Here is a 22295-nt window from a genome sequence, read left to right on the forward strand (position 1 = left end):
GGTAGTCACCTACTGTTTTGCAGAAAGCATAATGGCACATTGCCTTCCAGATAAATGAGTCAGACACACCTTTAAATAAATTTCACCCATTCTGTTTACATGGTAGGTACAAGCAGATCCTAAATGAGTTTTGTTTTAGCAGCTGTGCAAGTAACCTTATAATGTTTAAGGGGAAATTCTTGAGTGTAGTGGAAATGCTTAACAGTGTGCACTGGCATGTTAGAAAAAAAGAAATTGCTTTAAAATTTTGTATCCCAGCTAGGTGTGTCAACAATTTGAAAACTGTTTCAATTCCCAAACTGTTTGAGGAAACCAAGCCCAGTTGGAAGTATGTGAAACTAAGCCTACATGAAAATGTAGATGAAGCAGTTTAAGTGGGTGAAGTTCAACAGAGACAAAAACATGATGATATCAGGACCATTAATGAAAGAAAAGGCCATGGAGTATGCATCATTTCTGGGACATAAAACATTCAAAATAAGTTCTGTTTGACAGGATAAATTTAAAAAAGTGCAATGGCTTACTTGAAAAGGTTATTTCTGGTGAAAGTGGAGGTATAATTGAAGAAAATTGTACTCACTGGGAAGAAACAGTTGGATAACAGGTGAAATTTCTGAATTTTAAATATAGATAGAAAGATGAAAAAAGAAAACAGAAAAATCACTGCTCTGCTCACCCTCAATCAGAAATTTGAAACTTACCAGTGTGAAGCTTAACTTCTTCCCTTTGAATACTGAAATTAAACTGCAGTCAATGGACCAAAGCATTAGCAAGAATTTCGAAATGCACCAAGAATGAGAAAAATTACAGTGGGAATAGAAACCAACCAACCTACAGATTGTGTAATAGATTTGTGGATGTGCAGATCGGAGTTAGCAAAAGTTTGGAATCAAGAGTTGATGGAAACAATAATTAAGAATTGTATTTGCAAAAGCAAGTTTTGGTAAAATGGTAATTAACATGAATGAACTCCAAACAAAGGGTCTGATAAAATGTTAAAAAACTCCAATAATTTGGACAGTATTCAAAGAACTAGTGACAATACTGAAAACAAGGTGGAGTAAAATGAGGGCAATGAAGATGTCAAACCTCCCAAACATGAAACGTTGGCAGCAATTTAAAGTCTGTGTTGAGGTCCTAGTGGTCTCAGGGGCTCACATCTGGTGAGTATGGGCTTGGCACACACCCAGGGTCCTGAGCTGGATATCATCATTCTTCTCTTTCTTGGTGATTCTCTCTCTCTCTCTCTCTCTCTCTCTCTCTCTCTCTCTCTCTCTCTCTCAGTAACTCATTTTTTAATAATAAGTTCCAGAAGAAATACTCCTGAAAATATATCTGGGTGTTTAAACAAATGTAGAAATTTTTATGAATGATTTAATCTAAAATACAATGTATAACAAAAAAAAATAACCAAATATTTTAAATTTGAATTTAGTTATAGTGCTATTAATATCATGTACATCAAGAATAGCCACAGCTAATAACATGATGATCCTGATGACAGTCTATATTTGATTTGAAATAATTACTAAACTAAAAATAATTATGAAACTAATGCTAATCTTTACTTTACACATTATGGACACTTTATCCAAGACCAACACCCATCAATGCATAAATAATAAGTAATTAGCTTAATATTATATACTATGTTTCTGTGTACCTTATAATAGTATTACATACTATTTAAATTAAACAGTAACAATTTAAATTGCGTTATTTGCTGTCAAATCAGATGAAAAAATTAAATAAAATTATTTTTAGAAATATTATATTTCATATTTAAGTACCCTGAGAGAGAGAGAAGTAGGAGGGAATCACCAAAAAAAGAGAAGATTGATGATATCCAGCTCAGGACCCTGGGTGTGCCAAGCCCATACTCATAAGATGTGAGCCCCTGGGGTTAATATATTTCCAACACTCATCAAATATGTTATTCAAAGCTTTAATAATCAGATCTAGGCAACACTGGCATAGGGTACAGAGAAACAGATAGTATTAAGCTAATTACTTAATATTGCATTGACGGGTGCCTTATCAATGTTAAAGATGGTTACTAAATTATTACCACCTTTATACATAAAACTAAAAACAATTATTTTTATCACTGTGATTATTTTAAATTTTTTCTCATTTTTGGTTTATTTAGCATACAGATTCCTCTATCACATATTACATATCACTATGATACTAGTTGGGATTAAAATATATTTATTTCTCTCTCTCTCTCACACTTTTTTTATGATAAACCCACATACAAATAATATTATTATATTGCAGAAAGTTGGGATCATTGTAAAAGATGAACTGTAATGCAAAAATCACAAGTAACCTGTGATCAGCAAGCAATTATTGTTAAGGAATTCATTATAAAAAAATTTAGGCATGAACTCTTCTATGCAATAGCCAATTGGTAATGCCAATTCATTTAGGTAGCTTCCTTGGTAGTGTTAACAATTTGTCTCTCTCATTTATTAATATTCTTAGTAAATTTGTCTGTTAATTAAATTATTTCATGAACTCACTTCTCAGGATAGAGTAGTAATTTGCAAATATAATTTTTCGTATATATTATTACAATTTTCTTCAAATGATTATGAAGCTGCTTCACCAGTATGTTTTTCCTTTGGTAAAAACAAGATGTCATTACACTGCAACTTCTCTTCTGGAGTGAAAATAACCTCACTGATAAAAACATAGAATGCTGTGGTTACTCACACACTAGCAGGGCTTTTGTGGATTTATTGGATGATTGTTTTCTACATCAGCATGTTCGGAAGGCAACTAGAGGGAGTAATACTCTTGATTTGATTATCAGCAGTGATTCTTCATGCATTAAGAATCTGCAGATAAATGAACCACTAGGTGGCAGTGATCACAGTGTGCTGAAGTGGGATTTACTCAAAGAGGTAACTACCATTAGGGGTAAAGGGAAGGGTTATTGCTTCCGTAAACGCGACTACGATGGACTGAGACAGTATTTAAATTCTATACAGTGGGACCAACTGATGATGTTACCAACAGCAAATTCAAAATGGGAAGCATTCAAAGAACTTATCTTGGAAGCTACTAGGCTTTACATAACAACTAAGAAATATTGTTCAAGGTTTAGGCCAAAATGGATGTCAGATGAACTAATGAGGCATATGGCAGAGAAGAAAAATGCATGGGATACTTACAAATTAACACATGACACAGAAGCCTATGATAGATACAAGTTGATATGCAACCAAGTTACAAAGGAGGTTAGGCAGGCGAAGGCAGATTACGAGAAATCCTTGGCAAGGGATGCAAAGAAAAACAGCAAAGAGTTCTTTACTTATGTAAACTCTAGAAGGAAGGGGATGAATCAGATTGGTCCACTTGATATTGATGGGTCAACTGTTGATGATCCTGCTCAGGTAGCTAACAAACTAAATGAATATTTTGCATCGACATTCACACATGAGGAGTTATTCAGCAAGGGGAATGCCAGAGGTGTATTCAACTCTAGCAGTAAGCTACAGAATCTTGAAATAACTGGGAGTAAAGTGGAGGAGAAACTGTTGAAGATAAACACAAGAAAGGCACCCGGGGTGGATGGGATCTATCCAGTTATATTAAAGGAGGCAGCAAAGGAAGTAAGCAAACCATTAGCCATAATTATGAGAGCTTCCTTGGACTCAGGGGAGGTACCCATAGACTGGAAATGTGCAAATGTGACCCCAATTCACAAAGGAGGATCAAAGGCTGACACAAGTAATTATAGACCTGTGAGCTTAACTTCTGTTCCAGGAAAATTAATGGAGGCACTGGTTAAAGAAGCACTGCAGGATCATTTAGACAAGACTTCAGTTATAGCTCAGACACAGCATGGTTTTGTTAAGGGGAAGTCTTGCCTGACCAACTTGATTGGATACTATGATGCAGTCACAAAAGAACTGGATGCAGGGAATAACTTTGATATTATATACTTGGATCTTAGAAAGGCTTTTGATACTGTTGCACATGGAAGACTGCTGCACAAATTGGAGCAGTGTGACATTGGAGGCAAATTGCTGCTATGGATAAAGGGGTGGTTGAGGGGGAGAAGACAGAGAGTGGTAATCAATGGACACTGCTCATCGTGGACTAATGTTATTAGTGGAGTCCCTCAGGGCTCAGTGTTGGGTCCATTATTGTTTTCTGTATTTATAAATGATATTGATGATGGTATATCAAGCTTAATGTCCAAGTTTGCAGATGATACAAAGGTTGGCAGGGTTGTCAAGGACACTACTGACACTATGCTGCTGCAACAGGATCTGGAAAGGTTGAGCAGATGGGCTGAGAGGTGGCAAATGAAGTTTAACATTGACAAATGTAAAGTACTACACATGGGAAAAAGCAACCCCAGAGCAACGTATCAACTCTGTGGTACTACACTGACAGTGGTAGAGAATGAAAGGGACTTGGGGGTGATTGTGCTTGATTTGATTTGATTTGATTTGGTAGTTGTTGGCGCATCGGCTTCTGTGGCCATATTGCACCTCCCAAGGTTTTTGCAGTACTTTGATCCAAGCCCGAGGCGGGAATCGAACCCGCGACCTTTGGGTGATTGTGCAGGCAGATATGAAGTTCTCTGAGCAGTGCAGACGGACTGCAAGAGTAGCTCATGGAGTATTGTCAATGATATACAGGAATTTTTCCAGCAGGGATAAGGAGGTGATTATTCCATTGTATAAGGCAATGGTCAGGCCACACCTAGAGTACTGTATACAGGTCTGGAAGCCTCATTTCAAGAAGGATGTAGAGCTGCTGGAACGAGTACAGAGAAGGGCAACAAGATTAGTGAATGGAACAAAGGGGTGCTCTTACGAAGAAAGGCTTAAGTTTTGCAAATTACAGTGTCTGGAGACTAGGCACCAGCGAGGTGATCTGATAGAGGTGTATAAAGCCTTGAATGGTTTAAGCATGCTCAATGCTGATGGGATTCTTCCTCTAGCTCAGAAAAATCACCTGAGAGGGCATAAATTCAAATTGAGGAAAGACAGATGTAGGATAGACGTGCGGAAATTTGCCTTTAGCAAGCGGGTGGTTGGTTGGTGGAACAGACTGCCATCCCTTGTGGTGGAGGTTGATAGCCTAAATAAGTTTAAGGCTCAGCTGGACAGGTATTTTGAACGAACAGAGGGGTGAAGTGGAAGTGCGTTTTTTTTTTTTTTTTGGCTGATGCTGCATAAGCTTGCTTTCTTGCATCAAATGCCTCTACTAATGCTAACAGTTATAATGTCAAGAATGTCATGGTCCCCTCAATGACATTATAACTGAGCTTGACTGTATTGCATTTAATGAAGTCCAGAAAATTTATTTAAAATCTGAATGCATTTTTTTTAGACTGTGCTACCCCATAAACTAAAATCTAAAATTAAATATATAGCAGTTCAGTTATATGCAGAAAGACAAACAAGCCAAAGCTAATAATAGGCAATCTACTGCACTGCTGTGAAACATCTAGCATGATGTTTCAAAACCATCTGTGATACAGATACAGCAGTGATTCTCAGTTCTGTCAGATGGAATATCTACCAAATTTCACAAATAGAGGATTCAAAAAAAAAAAAAGAAAAAAAAAAAAAAATGTGCTGCATATACATCAAGGATGGAACCAAAAAAGCACTGAGGGAAGCAACTCAAATGATAATTTTTTTTTTATCATTGAAAAGTTAAAAGAAATTTGATTCTGCAAAAGTAGCACCACTAGTCATCCCCAGTGTTTTGTTCACAAGTGCAGCAAGTGCACTGCAAAAGCAAAAATAAGAGTAGGAGTGTGTTATAGGCCTAATGACTCGAATGAGTACAATGAACAATTGTACAGAGAAATAGAGTGGGCTAGTAAATCAGAATGTCTTATAATGGGGGATTTTAACTTCCCAGATATTGACTGGAACTTGTGTTTTGGTCACTCATACACTAGTCAGACTTTTGTGGATTTATTGGATGATTGTTTTCTGCAGCAGCATGTTCGAGAGGCAACCAGAGAGAGTAATACTGTTGATCTGGTTATCAGCAGTGATCATTCGTGTATTAAGAATTTGCAGATAAAGGAACCACAAGGTGGCAGTGACCACAGTGTACTGATGTGGGATTTACTTAAAGATTTAATTACAATCAGGGGTAAAGGAAAGGGTTTTTGCTTCCGTAAAGGTGAGTACAGTGGTCTCAGAAAGATTTTAAATTCTGTACAGTGGGATCAACTGATGATGTTACCAACAGTAAATTCTAAGTGGGAAGCATTCAAGGGATTAATTGTGGATGCTATAAAAGTTTCATACCTATTAAGAAATATTGGTCAAGGTTTAGGCCTAAATGGTTATCAAATGAACTAATGAGACTTGTAACAGAGAAGAAAAATGCATGGGATACATATAAATTATCAAGCGACTCAGAAGCCCATGGCAGATATAAGCTGGTCTGTAATCAGGTCACAAAGGAGGTTAGGCAGGCGAAGGCAGATTACTAGAAATCCTTGGCAAAAGATGCTAAGAAAAACAGCAAGGATTTCTTTACTTATATAAACTCTAAAAGGAAGGGGATGAATCTGATTTGTCCACTTGACATCGATGGTTCGACTGTTGATGATCCTGCTCAGATAGCAAACAAACTGAATGAGTAATTTGCATCTACATTCACACATGAGGAATTATTAAGGTTTGAAAAAGGCAGAAGGTTATCAAATTGTAGCAAGGTACTTAATGATTTTGTAATAACTGGGAGCAAAATGGAGGGAGAAATTGTTGAAGTTAAACATAAGAAAAGCACCTGGGGTGGATGCAATCTATCCAGTTATATTAAAGGAGGCGGCAAAGCAACTAAGCAAACCCTTAGCCATAATTATGAGAGCATCCTTGGACTCAGGGGAGGTTCCCATGGACTGGAGATGTGCAAATGTATCCCCAACTCACAAAGGGGGATCGAAGGGTGACACGAGTAATTACAGACCAGTTAGTTTAACTTCTGTTCCAGGTAAAATAATGGAGTCACTAGTTAAAGATGCATTGCTGGATCATCTAGACAAGACTGCAGCAATAATTCAGACACAGCATGGGTTTGTTAAGGGAAAGTCTTGTCTGACAAATTTGATAGGATATTATGATGTGGTTACAAAGGAACTGGATGCAAAAAATAATTTTGATATCATATATTTGGATTTCAGGAAAGTTTTTGAAACTGTTGCGCATGGAAGACTATTGTACAAATCGGAGCAGAATGGTATTAAGGGTAAGTTGCTACAATGGATAAAAGGATGGTTAAGTGGGAGAAGACAGAGGGTGGTAATCAATGGGTGCTGCTCTTCGTGAACTAATGTTATTAGTGGAGTCTCACAGGGTTCAGTATTGGGTCCACTGTTGTTTTGTATATTTATCAATGATATTGATGAAGGTATATCAGGCTTAATGTCGAAGTTTGCAAATGATACAAAGGTTGGCAGGGTCGTTAAGGACACTACTGACGCTATGCTGCTGCAACAGGATCTGGAAAGGTTGAGCAGATGGACTGAGAGGTGGCAAATGAAGCTTAACATTGACAAATGTAAAGTACTACATATGGGAAACAGCAACCCCAGAGCAGCATACCAACTCTGTGGTACTACACTGACAGTGGTAGAGAATGAAAAGGATCTGGGGGTAATTGTGGAGGCAGATATGAAGTTCTCTGAGCAGTGAAGATGGGCTGCAAGAGTAGCTCATGGTGTCTTATCAATGATATACAGGAATTTTTCTAGCAGGGATAAGGAGGTGATTATTCCCTTGTATAAGGCAATGGTCAGGCCACACCTTGAGTACTGTGTACAGGTCTGGAGGCCTCATTTCAAGAACGATATAGAGCTGCTGGAATGAGTACAGAGAAGGGCAACAAGATTAGTGAATGGAACAAAGGGTTCCTCTTATGAAGAAAGGCTGAAGTTTTGCAAATTACAGTGTCTGGAAACTAGGCACCGGCGAGGTGATCTGATAGAGGTGTATAAAGCCTTGAATGGTTTGAGCATGCTCAATGCTGACAGGATTCTGCCTCTTGCTCAGAATAATCACCTGAGAGGGCATAAATTCAAATTGAGGAAAGACAGATGTAGGGTAGATGTGTGGAAATTTGCCTTTAGCCAGCGGCTAGTTGGTTGGTGGAACAGACTTCCATCCCTTGTTGTGGAAGTTGATAGCCTAAATAAATTTAAGGCTCAGCTGAACAGGTATTTCAAACGAATGGAGGGGTGAAGTGGAAGTTTTTTTTTTTTTTTTTTGGCTGATGCTGCATAAGCTTGCTTTCTTGCATCATATGCCTCTACTAATGCTAAGTTATTTTTACAAGCATAATGTTTTTACAACTGAACATTATTTTAAATCATGGTTATATGCAACACCTATGCAGATTTTCAGGAAATATTTCTTGCTCATTTCCACGAGACTGGATATGTTGATAATAAGAAATGATCAATCTCAAGGCTTTTTTTTGTTAAATAATGAAACTCTTGAAAAGATATCAGGCATTGTATTATTGTCATCATATAAGAAACTGCTCAGAAAATTTGCATCACAAATGACTGTTATATTTGGGTGCACAGAGAGCTACCAAAAATTACACCTTCAGTCTTATCATATCTATGTTTATGCATAAACTTAAAGAACCTGAAAAAGCAAAAATTACTGTATTTTGATTTTTCACATTGACATAATATAAAATATTATGTTATGTCAGTGGTTTCAGCTAGATGATAGAACCTGCCATACTTCCAACAAAAACAATGTTCAAGTGTTGAGACTTTCCTGGTGATAATTTTGTTTCCAAAAACATGGGGCTGCTGCAATCCTCATATTTTTTACCTTTGGAGCTACTTCAAAGGAGTGGTATATACTAACAACTCAATATCCTGGGAGAATAAAAAGCTGAGATGACATCAAAATAAAAAAAAATAAAAAAAACCACAACTGTTCAACTAGCATCAGATCTCATCAAATGTAGTGAAAAAAAGTTTGTGCTTGCATTCAGGAAGGAGAAGGACACTTTCCAGATTTAAGATGTAAGGCACTATTTTAATTTCATTTACAATAATAATTTTATTACAACTTACAATATACCAAATGGGATGCATTTTTGGATTACCTTCATAATTCAAAATACACAGGATGCAGTGTTACATTAAATTTGCTTCTTAAAAAATTCTGCTTGTATTAAAAATTATAATTTAAGTATTATAATTAAATTAAAGTATTATAATTAAAAATTATGTGCTTCATTACTTAGCATAAATATCAACATCTAAATCAGTAATATTATTATATAGTGCAATGATAGTAATCTGAACCAGATTTTAGTTTAAATAATTAGTTTCCAATAAATAAAAAAGACAACATAACTTACGTACAAAAAATGTGTATATATTTCACGTTATCGAAATGTATATATTTCGATATTTATTTATTTATTGCCAATCTGAACATTTTGGAAATTTGACCCCCACCGCCATTAATTAGTTTAGATTAAGTCGATCACACTGCATTAGAAATTTTGTATACAAAGTTAATTTGTCAGCTTTCAATTAATCAATTTCCAGACATATCCATCCAAAAAGTGCTACATATGCCATTAATTTGAAATAAAATAATACAAAAGGCTCTTATCCTTCTGTAATTTCTTATGTTTCAATGTTTTTATTTTCGCAACGCATCATTAACTGTGTTAAAAATATTGTCATAAAAAAGTAAAATAAGTTTTCACACTAAACAGAGAGCTTGAATTTTCTTAGAATACCATGAATCAATGTAAGTTTATACTAACTGTTACAGAAAGCTAAACAGTACAGAAAGTTTTCCCATGCTCTCAAAAAAAGGAAAAATTTCAGTGCAGCTGTTTAGAAAACTTCTCAGTGTGACAGAAGGGTGAACACTCCAGAACTATGGCAATAGTAAGAGGAGGCACAAAACATCTCTCTCAGAGAAGCATGACATTTTAAAGTGACTTAACTCAAGAAGCTTGAACCAAATTGGCAGCTGAATACAATGGTAAGTCTACTATTTAAAAAAATATAATAAATAAAAAAAGATGAAATTTTTTCATTTATCTCATCTACCAACTAAGTACCGATTAAGTGTAAAATGTTTAAACTGAATGAATAACCATTAGTGGAAGCTGTTTAGTATACCTGGTTCCTTCAAACGCATAACATTTCAATATCTGGGGAAATTTTACACAGGATGGCAAAATTTATTTACTTATAACTTAAAAAATGTGTTATGGAATTATGTATTTATCCGTTTCATGAAAGACTTTCTAGTGACACTACTGCTGTAGAACCTTTTCAATTTATGTTAATTTATAAAAAAAAAAAAAAAAAAAAGGTGACAACTGGGTTTGAGTTCTGAACAAGTTCACAATGCTGATAAGAACAGATTATCTTGGGGTTTCTCCAAAATAAACTTGAATTCATAAAAATGAAGATTCTGCAACAGGTTGCAAAATCAGAAAAGAGCAAGTGATGCTCAAGATTGTGCAAATTCTCCTGGTAGTCACAATTTATATTTACTAATGACAGGACAATCACAGAAACCAAAAGTTGCTAACTTCTTCTCTACAAAGGCCACAAAAAAATAAATATTGGATATATAAAGCAGACAGAACTGTTTGCTGAATGGTTTCAATGTGTAAAAAGACATCTAAAAGAAATGAAAATATCAGAAAAAAACTTGCTAATTTCTGACTAACACACTGCAAAAATGCTTCTTTTACCTAACTGCACACCTCTATTACAGTTAATAGAGAAAATGTCATTCAGGACAATCAAATTACAATACCATAAAATTCTCCATGTTCATGTGGTAACATATAGTGCAAAAGTTTTGAAGATATCAACAACTATGATATAAGTTTTTAACATGACAAACTGAATGAGTCAAGAAGATTAAATAACCTGGGAGGAGGTACAGTGAATTGATGATGAAAACATAAATTGCATCTTACAAGATGAAGAAAACAAAAATGATGAAGACCAAGGAGCCACTCAAATGAATTTGGCAAAACATGAAGATGATGTTTTATGTTTTAACACATGTATTGATTGAGCTACAGAAATTGACATACCAGCTCACCAGATCCTGCTTTTACATCAACTCCACGAACATGCTTTAGAGGAGAGACTAAGGAAAAGTAAAACAGACAAAAATCTGTGAATTCTTTATTAAAAGTGAGTACTATACTGTGTAATATGTTGTGAATAATAAATACATATGTAAATGTATAATTTATGTAAAAAACATGACATTTCATGTTATAATCTTGCTAATCTGAACATTTCGGAAATTTGATTCACCCCCCCCCCCAGCATTAGTTTAGATTAATTTGATTGCACTGTATTAGTAATATCAGTAATTTTTGTACATTACATAAAGCTAATCTGCCAATTTTTAATTAACCTATTGCCAGGCACAGCCATCCAGAAAGTGCTACAGATGCTGTTGAGTTGAAATAAAAAAATTACAGGGGATTAAGAGCCTCCTGCAACTTTTTATGTTCCAATGTTTTTATTTTCAATGTGCATTATTAACTGTGTCAGAAATTCATAAATACTGTCAAAAAATAAAATGATAGTCATAGGCCTGCAAGCAGCACACCTTATGCATTCTGCATATGTTTAATTAATTCACAATGAACATAATACTTTTTAATTAATATTAAAAATATTACATTTGTTGAAATTATTTCTGGTATGATACCATCATTGTTGAGAGGAGTATGCATGAGAGTCTTATTCAATGCAGGACTTGAACAAGCAAGGACTGCTGCCCTAAAGTGCTCCAGTGGATAGGTTGATTTAAAAAATAGTTTAAAAAATGTTTCCAATTTAAAAAAAAAAAAAAAATGGACCTTTCAGAATTGATTGAAAATGCAGTAAACTATTTTGAATTATTTTTGCTGGTTTTAAAAATAGGGGAATAATATAGGTATGTACCCTGATGTGCAATGTGCCTGAATTACGAGGGCAATAGGCAAGCTTTGAAACAGGTTAAGAATAGTATTTGAAATAAATATTTGCTATAAAAATACCCAAGATAAAAAGATTCCAAACAATTTTATCTAATGATATTTAAATATTTTCAAGTAGTAACTACATATATATAATATACATTCAACAAGTCACTGGAAGTGTAATAAATCTTCCAATGATGTAAAAACATGAAACACACCACCACCATGTTTTCGACACACTTATCTGGAAATAGCATGCAGGTTCTCACACATTTAAAAGTTGACAGGTTTGTTTGTTTGCTTATTTTGTTTTTAGGAGCATTAGCAACTAAGGCCATATTGCTCCGGGGATATGCGGCGGTTATTCCCTGACCTTTCCGCATCCTCCGCATTTGATGATCACGGGCTCGAACCCCGGTCTAATCAAGAAGCGTGTGCTATGCACTGCTGCTCCTGCCCACCTGGCTATGGAGGCGCCAGTTGACAGATGGCTTGAAGTCACATTCCCTGTTCAAGCACTTGAAGTGGTGATGTGATGTGATAACATATTCTAGTTTCATGTGTGGCAACAGTAACACATACTGACCAAGCAGTATGCCAACATGAAATTTTGTTCACTGCTTAAGTCTGTTTCTGAAATACTTATAGTGTGAGTGGAAGAAATTTTAAACAGACAGATGTAAAGTCTGTTGCAAAGATGTTGAAACTATGCATTTTTATTTTATTTTACTTTTTTTTCTTTATTTATTTTTTATACCACAATAATACCTCAACATCTGGCAAATGTAATAAGTTGCTCTAACCTCTTTTGAAGGTAAAACAATTTCCTCCCCATATTATGTAATTTTTGAATTGGTACTAAAAATGGTATAACAATTATTTAGATTTTGACTTCTAAATTAAAATTGTCTAATTAACTGCTTTCTTCTCAATGGGTAAGTTGTTCCCCATCCTTGGCTTATTCCCAAAAAGTGTCAATAGTGTACTTCTGAAAGCAATGTAAAAACCAATTTTATATGAAAAAAAAATAATAATAATAAATAATAATAATAAAATAAATAAATAAAATAAAATCTATATAATAATTTGCTTATGTCCCTCCCCCTCTGTCCAGAACACTCTCTGAACTTGAATAACTCAAAGACTAAACAAGCTTTTGACCAGATTCCTTTTGCAACAGGTTTTATTTAGCAGTAAAATTGAGAGAGAAACAAAATCACAAAAAAGATTTCCAACTGATTTTAAATCGCAAGAATTGATTTACCTCCCAGTGAAACTAACTTGCCATTTACTTTGAAAGAAGATTCAGGGTCAGACATTAATAGAGTTGGTGTTTTTGCTCATAAACAACTTTATGTAGAAGTTTTCAGGTCCAAATAATTTTTGTGCAATAATTGTAATTTTTTTAAAGGATGATATAGTCATACATGTAAAAAATTATCAAATTACATTAAGGAAAAGATTTTTGCAATTACATCAACATTAATCTTTATTTCTTCTCTGAAACAGTATTGGTGACATGGATATTTTAGCAAAAAAAATAAAAGAAATGAAATTTTTAAAAATTGTCGTAGTAGGAGCAGTAGAAACACATACACTGCCTTTGTACAGCAAACTATATTCTATAACTAAATACACATAATGAGGAGTGGACATTAGATGTCACTTTTTTGTTTCAAATAAAAAATAAAATCAGTTTTATGTTCATTTCAGAAGTACACTCAAGACTATTTTAGAATGTACTAAGGATGGGAAACAACCCACCAATTGAGAAAAAAACAGTCAATTAGGCAAAACTTAAAATTTAGAGATCATAATACCTAAATGGTAAAATTCAGCCCAATTTTAACAACAAATTCAAAAATTTCAACCCAAATATGATAAAAAAATGTCCTGCCAAATAGCCTAAACCTAAAAATAAGTGAGACAGATCCCAGTGTCTTTTAAATGAAACACTCTATACAAGGTTTGATCAAAGTTTGGAAAATGATCTTCCCTAACTATATAAAATGATCTTAATTTTTGAATGCATAGCAGTAGCTAAATGATTATGAGTGGGACTAATGATTCCATCTTTTGAGTGTGTATCCAGTTTAAACTTGTTATGTGCAATCTAGTGGAAAGCTTCTTTGAGTGAATACTTCTTTTTATTATTTGACTCATAATGAAAATAACAAAATATGTATATCATTATTACTCACTGTCAAACAATTTTTGATTAACAAAAGCATTCTCACTGTGTCTCACCCACCTTATTTTTCTGATCTAGCATCATGGCTATTGGTTAATTTTTCTCCCAAAATTAACAGGATATGAAAGGAAAATAATTTGAGTAAATTCAAAACTCCATTTGCTCTATGAGTTCCCGGGTTTACGAGTTTTTTTTCTTCTTCTCTCAAATATCACCAAAATTGAAAATATGAACATTAATTGCAAAAAACGAATGTTAAACGTTCATAAATCCCACATTTCAAACCATGCTTGTAGCTATACAATACAGTGCACCCTGCTTTATGACATTAATCCGTAATAAATCCGTAATATGTAATAAATTTCCCAATGTATTGAAAAAATATCGTAATGTGAACCCAATAACACATTGTTTTTTAGTTATTCATCCCAAGACTGCAGAAGTTGAGATTTTAATATAACTAAGATATTTATCTCTCTGAAAGGTCGTTTTTATAATGTAAATTGTATTAGTTACCAATTCAAATCAGGCAACACCAGGCTACCTGCCCACCCACCCACCGAAGAGAAGCCAACAGGCTTTGAAACAGTGCCGGCTGGGTGGTGGTATCCGCTGAGAATAAATAACAATAGTCTTCTCCACTGGTGAAGTGTTATTTATTCGAGGTAGTACAATACCATGGCAACTCACTGTGAAGGCAGTCACAATATGAGATATAGCCAATTTAATTAATTAATTTAACTACTTTGGTAGCTAGCTATGTTAAAATGATGCATTTGCATTTGCAATTCAAATCATTAAAACGCACTAGACTTTCATCATCATACATTCTGTTATAAGAATCAGTTTTGAACGCCTTTGTGATATTTTTCTAAAGCACATTTCTGGAGGTCATGACCACAAAACAATAAAAATAATTTGCAGTTTCTGGTTTATTGGGTTTTTGTGTTAGTGCAGTCAATTATAAATGGGTTGTAAACTCGATGTTATTTTTGAAAATACTGATAGCTGGAATTGTGTGGGTTATTATGTTATTATGGTGAAATGTGTTTCCTCTTCACTGCAATCTTCAATCATATAAAAAACATAAATAACTTTTCAGAATCTTCTCTTCATTCTTTTTTTTTTTTTTTTTTTTTTAAGCTTCATAAACTTGTTACTCCCCGCAAATCATGTTGGTTGCAATCTTGCTTGCGTGTATCTTGTTAGTTAGCTGCAATTTGTGCGTGCCATTAAAAATGTTTATGCATGCTATTGTGAAATTTATAAAGAAAAGAGATCTTGGAAACAAATGCCTCTTGAAGCATTTCTAAAGTAGACAACTCCTTGTGCAACAAACCAACGAGTGCTGACCCAACAATGTGATCAACGAGTGTGTATTTAGTTGAAGAATAAACTTTAACATTTGTAAGTCATAAATAATTTCTTTAAATTATAATTTGCTTGATTTTACAGGCTATGTTTTCATTTCCTTGAAAAAGCAATCATTGTTTAAACATAAACTAATTAACTAACTAATTTCATTGTTGAGAATATAACCCGTTTTCAACATTATGTCTATGGGAAATAAATTCCCGCTTTGCGAGTGCGTGCTAGGAATGAATTAACTTGTAAAGTCGGGAACTACCTGTATACTAATTTTTTAGGATTGTTCTGAATGTAAAACGTCTTTATAAAACTTTAATAAACTGCATTGTGAAATAAAAAAAAAATTTAATTACTTATTGCTCCTGAAATTGCCATGCTTTTTAATGGTTATTCATTATGATATGTTATTTGCTTGTTGTCTGAAAATAATGTGATTTTGTTTATGTTTAACAGGTATTCAAGTAGTATGCATATCTGGTATAGAATTAAAACAAGGACTCACCATCAAATGGATAAAGTGCACGTGCTGTACCTAGCACTGGAAGTGGCTCCATATCAAATTCTCCATGATCACCACGATCAAAGTCTCCATCAACATCAGGAATACTATTATGACTTGCTCCGATGCCACTTTCTGGGCTGTTGGAGGAACTAGGTTTCAGGTAGGAACTGTATTTTTAGAATGTGCACATCAATATATAAATTACAATACTAAGAAAATGTCAGGGATAATTGCATGTAATTTGTCATACTGTTAAATAACATCTAAAGTAAAATATCCTAGGAGTTCAAGCACTTTTTTTATATAATCCAGCAAAACATGCATTCAAAGGAAATATGAATATGATTCCTACTGTAAACATAATCACAAAAATAACTTACAATTAGTCTATATATATATATATATATATATATATATTGCTGCTTTGAGGAAGCACTACTTAATCCAATGACAACAACAACAGGCTTGGATTCACTTTAGAAATGACACTTATCTACAAGTCGACCTAAACTTACTAATATCATTTTTGAGGCATTCACTATCAATTCATTTCAACATCTGTACTAAAATATATTCAATTTCCTTTACTGAAATGCTGCAACTGGAGCCAATTCAACACATCACTACGGGTTTAATGACCTTTTGTTGCATTTTCAATTGTAAGTTTTTCTTTCAAATATCACTTGACTGTTCATTTAGACTTCATACATTTAGTATTAGTAATGGCAAGTGATGCAAGAAAGTAAGCTTATACAGCATAAGCCAAAAAAAAAAAAAAACCCTTCCCATTTTACCCATCCATCCTTTCCAACAGTTTGTCTTCTTCCTTGAATTTATTCCACAACATCAGATGGCAATTTGTTCCAGCAGTCAACCACCCACTGGCTATAGGCAAACTTCCACACATCTATACTGCAACCACCCTTCCCTCCACAATTTGAATTTATGTCCCCTTGTGTGTGCATAGTCTGAGCAGGAGGAAGAATCCCATCAGCATTGAGCTTGCTTAACCATTCAAGGCCTTAAACACATTCAGATCACTGTACAGGTGCCTAATGTCCAGACCTGGAAGTCTGAGGAGCTGAAGATTTTCTTGGCAAGAGCACCACTTTATTTTTTCCTTCACCAATCTCGTTGCCCTTCTGCTTCCTAAAATAATACTGCCAGACCTGTATGCAATACTCAAGATGTTACAACATTATCTGACCACTCCCTTATAAAATGGAATAATCACCTTCTTATCCCTGCTAGCAAAATTCCTGTATATTATTGACAAAACCCCATTTGCTGTCCTGGCAACCTTTCTGCACTGCTCTGAGAATTTAATATCTGACTGTACAATTATTCCCAAGTCTTTTTCATGCTCCACTATCCTAAGTGTAGTATCGCACAGTTGGTAGGTTAACCTGGGATTACTGCTACCCACATGCAGTACTTTACGATTGTCAGTGTTAAACCTCAATTGCCATTTTTCAGCTCAAACTGCCTAATTTTTCTAGATCTTGTTGCAGTAGCATACCATCATTACTGTCATTAACCATCCTGCCAACATGCAAATCATCTGCAAATTTAGACATTAAGCCTCCACTGCAAACTTAGACAATAAGCGCACAGTTGGTAGGTTAAAATGGGATTACTGCTACCTACGAGCAGTACTTTGCATTTGTCAATGTTAAACCTCAATTGCCATTTTTCAGCACAAACTGTAATTTTTCTAGATCTTGGTTGCAGTAGCATACTGTCATTAACCATCCTATCAACGTTCATATCATCTGAAAACTTACACATTAAGCTTGATATACCTTCATCGATATCATTAATAAATACAGAAAACAACAATGGGCACAGAATCAAATCCTGGGGGACTCATTGATAACATTAGTCCACAAAGAGCTGTGTACTCTTTGATCCCCTTTGTGAATTAGGGATACATTCACATATCTCCAGTCTATGGGGACTTCCATAAATCCAAGGATGCTCTCATAATTATGACTAAGAGTTTGCTTAGCTTCCTTGCTGCCTCCTTTAACATAATTGGATAGATCCCATCCACCTCAGGTGCCTTTCTTGCAATTTTACTTCAGCAATTTCTCTTCCATTTTCCTCTCAGTATTACAAAATCATTTAGCTCTGTAGTAGAGTTTAATAAACTCTCTGCATCCACTCCCCTGAAGAATTCCCCACGTGTGAATGTTGATGCAAAATATTTATCCAGCTTGTCGGCAACCTGAGCAGGACCATCGACAGTTGAACCATCAATATCAAGTGGATCTATATGATTCATCCCCCTGCCTTATACTGTTTACATAAGAAAAGAAGTCTTTGCATCTTTTGCCAAAAGTTCCTCATAATCTGCCTTAGCTTGCCTAACATCCTTTTGACTTGATTACAGACTAGTTTATATTTACCATAGGCTTTTGTATCACCTGATAATTTGTATCCCATGCATTTTTCTTCTCTACAATGAGTCTCAGCTCATCTGACATGCATTTTGGTCTAAGCCTAGAACGGTATATCTTAGTTGGTATGAAAAGCCTAGTAGCTTCTGTGATTATTTCCTTGAATGCCTCCCATTTAGAATTTGCTGATGGTAACATCATCAACTGGTTCCACTGAACAGAATTTAAAAACAGTCTAAGACCACTGTGGTCATCTTTACAAAAGCATGTGGTATTAGACATTCCCAAAGATTATACTGTTCTTTACTAATGTTTTCAAAAAATTTAATGAGAAATATTTGTTTACTGCTGCACTATTTGCTTTTAGAGTTAAGGAGTGCAGAAATTGCTTATAAAAAAAAAAAAACCACCAGATATTAAAATGAAACTAATGGTTTGTATTTAGAATCCATATAGTTCTGATAATTTTTGAGAAAAAAAATATAAGTGTGTTATAAGAGTTTAAAATTGAGGATTGTTTCAATCTACACATGTCTAAATGTTACAAAAATACTACATACTTTCTGGTGGGTGAGGTGGCACCTTAACCTCTTTCTCCAATCCCAAGGAACCTCTTCTGAGTGCAGAAATGGAGTCAGAAGAAGTACCAATGTATATAAAGGCAGTTTTAAGAGTGAGGTGGGTACATATGAGGGTGGTTCAATAAAGAATTGCCCTGACCTAGCTGCAGAGGTGCTAGCCTGTTGATTCTTGGCACAGGTTTTAGTCCTTCTCTACATAGCCACTGTGCAGATTTACACATTTTCCCCATCAATGGATACCGTTTTTGTAGAAGTGGTGAGGTTGGTCTTTAAACCATGACTCTGTTGCAGAAATGAGTGTCTCGTCGTCAGGGAAGTGGGTCCCACCCCCCAAAACAAATGATTTGAGGGAAGGAAACAAGAAGTCCGATGGTGCAAGATCAGGTGAGTAGGCTGGATGGGGCAGTATCTCATATCCACAAGTGGCTGCTTGTGTTGTCGCAATTTCAGAAGTGTGAACTGGGACCCTCTGGACAGCATGCCATGCCTACATGTTTTGATTTCCTCCCATAATTTTGTGAGTAAGTTGGCATAATAGGCACCTGTAATTGTTCTACCTTTCAGCAGGTAATCAGTCATTATCACACCTTTCTCATCCCAAAACAGTCAGCAAGACCTTTCCTGCTGAAACTTGGACCCTTGCCTTCTTGGGGCGGGGGGAACCATGATGTCGCCATTCCATGGACTGCTTTTTACTTTCAGGGTCAAAATGGCGTATCCAACTTTCATCCTGAATGATTAGACGAAAGAAAAAGTCTTCCTCATTTTTTTGGCATAGGGATAACAACTCTTGTGATTTCTGTTGTCGATCAGCCTTCTGGAAACCAGTCAATAATCAGGGATCTTGCATCTTGCACTTAATTTCCGTAAATGGAGTTGTTCATGGAGGACTGTTTCAACAGAGCTTCCACTAATCTTCACCTCCTGGGACAATTCACGCACAGATATCCGGCGATCTTCCATGATTAACAATTCCACTTTTCTGATTGTGCTGTCATCAATGGCTGAATGGGCTCAGATTCTACTGATGTCCAACCACACCTAAACTGTCTATGCCAGTGCTTCACAATGTCATAGAATGGGGCTTCATCCTTATACAGAGGGTTTCAAAAATGGTGGTCAATAATTTAAAGGTGAAAAGTACAAACTAAAATAAGCAAAAAGGTCCCAATGAACATCGGACTGCAAATGAACCATTTTCGAGATAATGTACATTTTCTGTTAAGATCCACCACTGACTATGTGGTTTCAAGCACAAAGCAATGATGTGATATGATGTATTATGGCGTAGTAAGTAAAACATACTGACTGAGAAGTACAGTAAGTTCTGCTATAATGTGCATTTTCGCAACATGAATTTACTCCAACGTGACTGATATATTAGGGAACAATGCAAGTATAACACGATTTTCGCATTGGCTCATGCACAATTTTGTCTGTGAGTAACACCAGGTGAATGCAAAACCTGGCACCAAGCTGAATGTACCGACCTTCGCAGCAATACATACAAGTTTACAAAGCTTTAAAAATGTCAAACATCAAATGTGTGAGAGCTATATTTCCCATTTACCGTAGTTGTATTGGTCAGAGACACACTGTTGTCATTCACTGTATTCACAAGATATTGTAGGCCGACTCATGTTTTCAGGAGCTCACATTTTATAGTTCAAACAGAAATTTCGTGAGGAGTCATAGCGTGAGCAGAGTACATTTCTGGAGGTCACTACCATAAAACAATAAAAACAATTTGCAGTTCTCGGTTTATTGGGCTTTTCTGTTAGTGCAATCTAATTATAAATGGGTAATAAACTCGATCTTATTGCATTTGTGATAATACCGATGGCTGGATTTCTGGTTTTTACGTTATTATGGTGAAATGTGTTTCCCCTTCCATGAAATCTTCAATCATATAAAAAAACAAATTTTCAGAATCTTCTCTTTATTCCTGATTTTTAAGCTTCCTATTTTAATGTGCTGCAAAATTGTTACTGCATATCTCACTTGTGCAATTTGTGCATGCCGTGTTCGTCATTATTGATTGCTTATCTTTTTTACTGTTTTAAATTTTACAATAAAAAAATAATGTCTGTGAACAGAAATTTCAATAAGTATGTATATATTACAGTGTTGTATTTACTGCAATATTTATTTATTAGAAATTTAAGATGTTTAAGCCTGTGTTAGCAATTTATTGAGTTTCTAACTTTTTTTAGTGTTTTACTTACCACACTGAACATTTTTTTTGAGTGCTCTACCCCATCCCTATTTTTCCCATAAGCCCTGTTGTTTTTAATCAGTGAAATACCATAACGCGGAGATTTTTAGGAACACGTGTATCATATTATAGCAGAAGTGGTTCATATCCACAAATGGCTACTTGTGGTTGTCGCAATTTCAGAAGTGTGAACTAGGGCCCTTTGGACAGCATGCCATGCCTACATGTTTTGATTTCCTCCCATAATTTTGGAGTAAGTTGGCATAATAGGCACCTGTAATTGTTCTACCTTTCAGCAGGTAATCAGTCATTATCACGCCTTTCTCATCCCAAAACAGTCAGCAAGACCTTTCCTGCTGACACTTGGACCCTTGCCTTCTTAGGGGGGAGGGGAGCTGTATAGCAACATCAAATTTTATTTGCTATTTAAAAGTCTATGCATAGCATAAATTATAAAAAGAGAGACACAAAGACTGTTTCAATGGTTATGAAAATAAAAAAATAACAGTGTCATAAGACTGAATTTGTGGAGTACAGAGCTTGATAATCAGCCACCTTAGACCTGATTAATTTCTACGAGGCTCTGAGAGATTATAGAACTAGGGGGCAATAAATGCAAATTAAGGAGAATAAGGTTTAGAGTGGACTGTAAGAAGTTTTCTTTTATCTAGCAAGTTGTTAATTACTGAAATAAATTACATCTGTAAGTTGGTTGAGACTGACAGCTTGGTGAAATTCAAAGGTTGGCTAGATAGCAGCCTAAGTAAGGAGGGAACACAATGGCAGTTTATTTATTTTATTTTTATTATATTTATAATTTTTGAAATGGTGCAGCCAAAGCCTGGAGTTCCCCGTATCACAGGGCTAATACTAATACTAAAAACAATTTTAGTATTAGTATTTATTTTAAATCAACTCATGGTAATGATGTTGAGTACTGTATACAGGTCTGGAGGCCTCATTTTAAGAAGGATGTAGAGCTGTTGGAACGAGTACAGAGAAGGGCAACAAGATTAGTGAATGGAACAAAGGGTTGCTCTTATGAAGAAAGGCTTAAGTTTTG

At 35.1% G+C, this 22295-nt stretch overlaps 1 protein-coding gene across 7 annotated transcripts in view; it reads right to left on the minus strand.

Annotated features, from left to right (window-relative positions):
* Positions 1-22295, minus strand: part of LOC150087802 (formin-binding protein 1-like) — a 260095-nt gene that overhangs the window by 22556 nt on the left and 215244 nt on the right. For 3 of the 7 annotated variants that reach the window (XM_090370428.1, XM_090370425.1, XM_090370423.1), the window contains one exon: positions 16038-16204. In XM_090370428.1, coding sequence (XP_090226554.1) covers positions 16038-16204 — 167 coding nt within the window. Of the gene's footprint in view, positions 1-11091; positions 11148-16037; positions 16205-22295 lie in introns of all 7 variants that reach the window. The other 4 variants (XM_090370427.1, XM_090370424.1, XM_090370429.1 and 1 more) reach the window with 3 other exon arrangements.

This window comes from Mastigoproctus giganteus, chromosome 3, assembly GCF_048544385.1.
Source record: "Mastigoproctus giganteus isolate SK-2022 chromosome 3, ASM4854438v1, whole genome shotgun sequence".
NCBI classification, from domain to species: Eukaryota; Metazoa; Arthropoda; class Arachnida; order Uropygi; family Thelyphonidae; genus Mastigoproctus; species Mastigoproctus giganteus.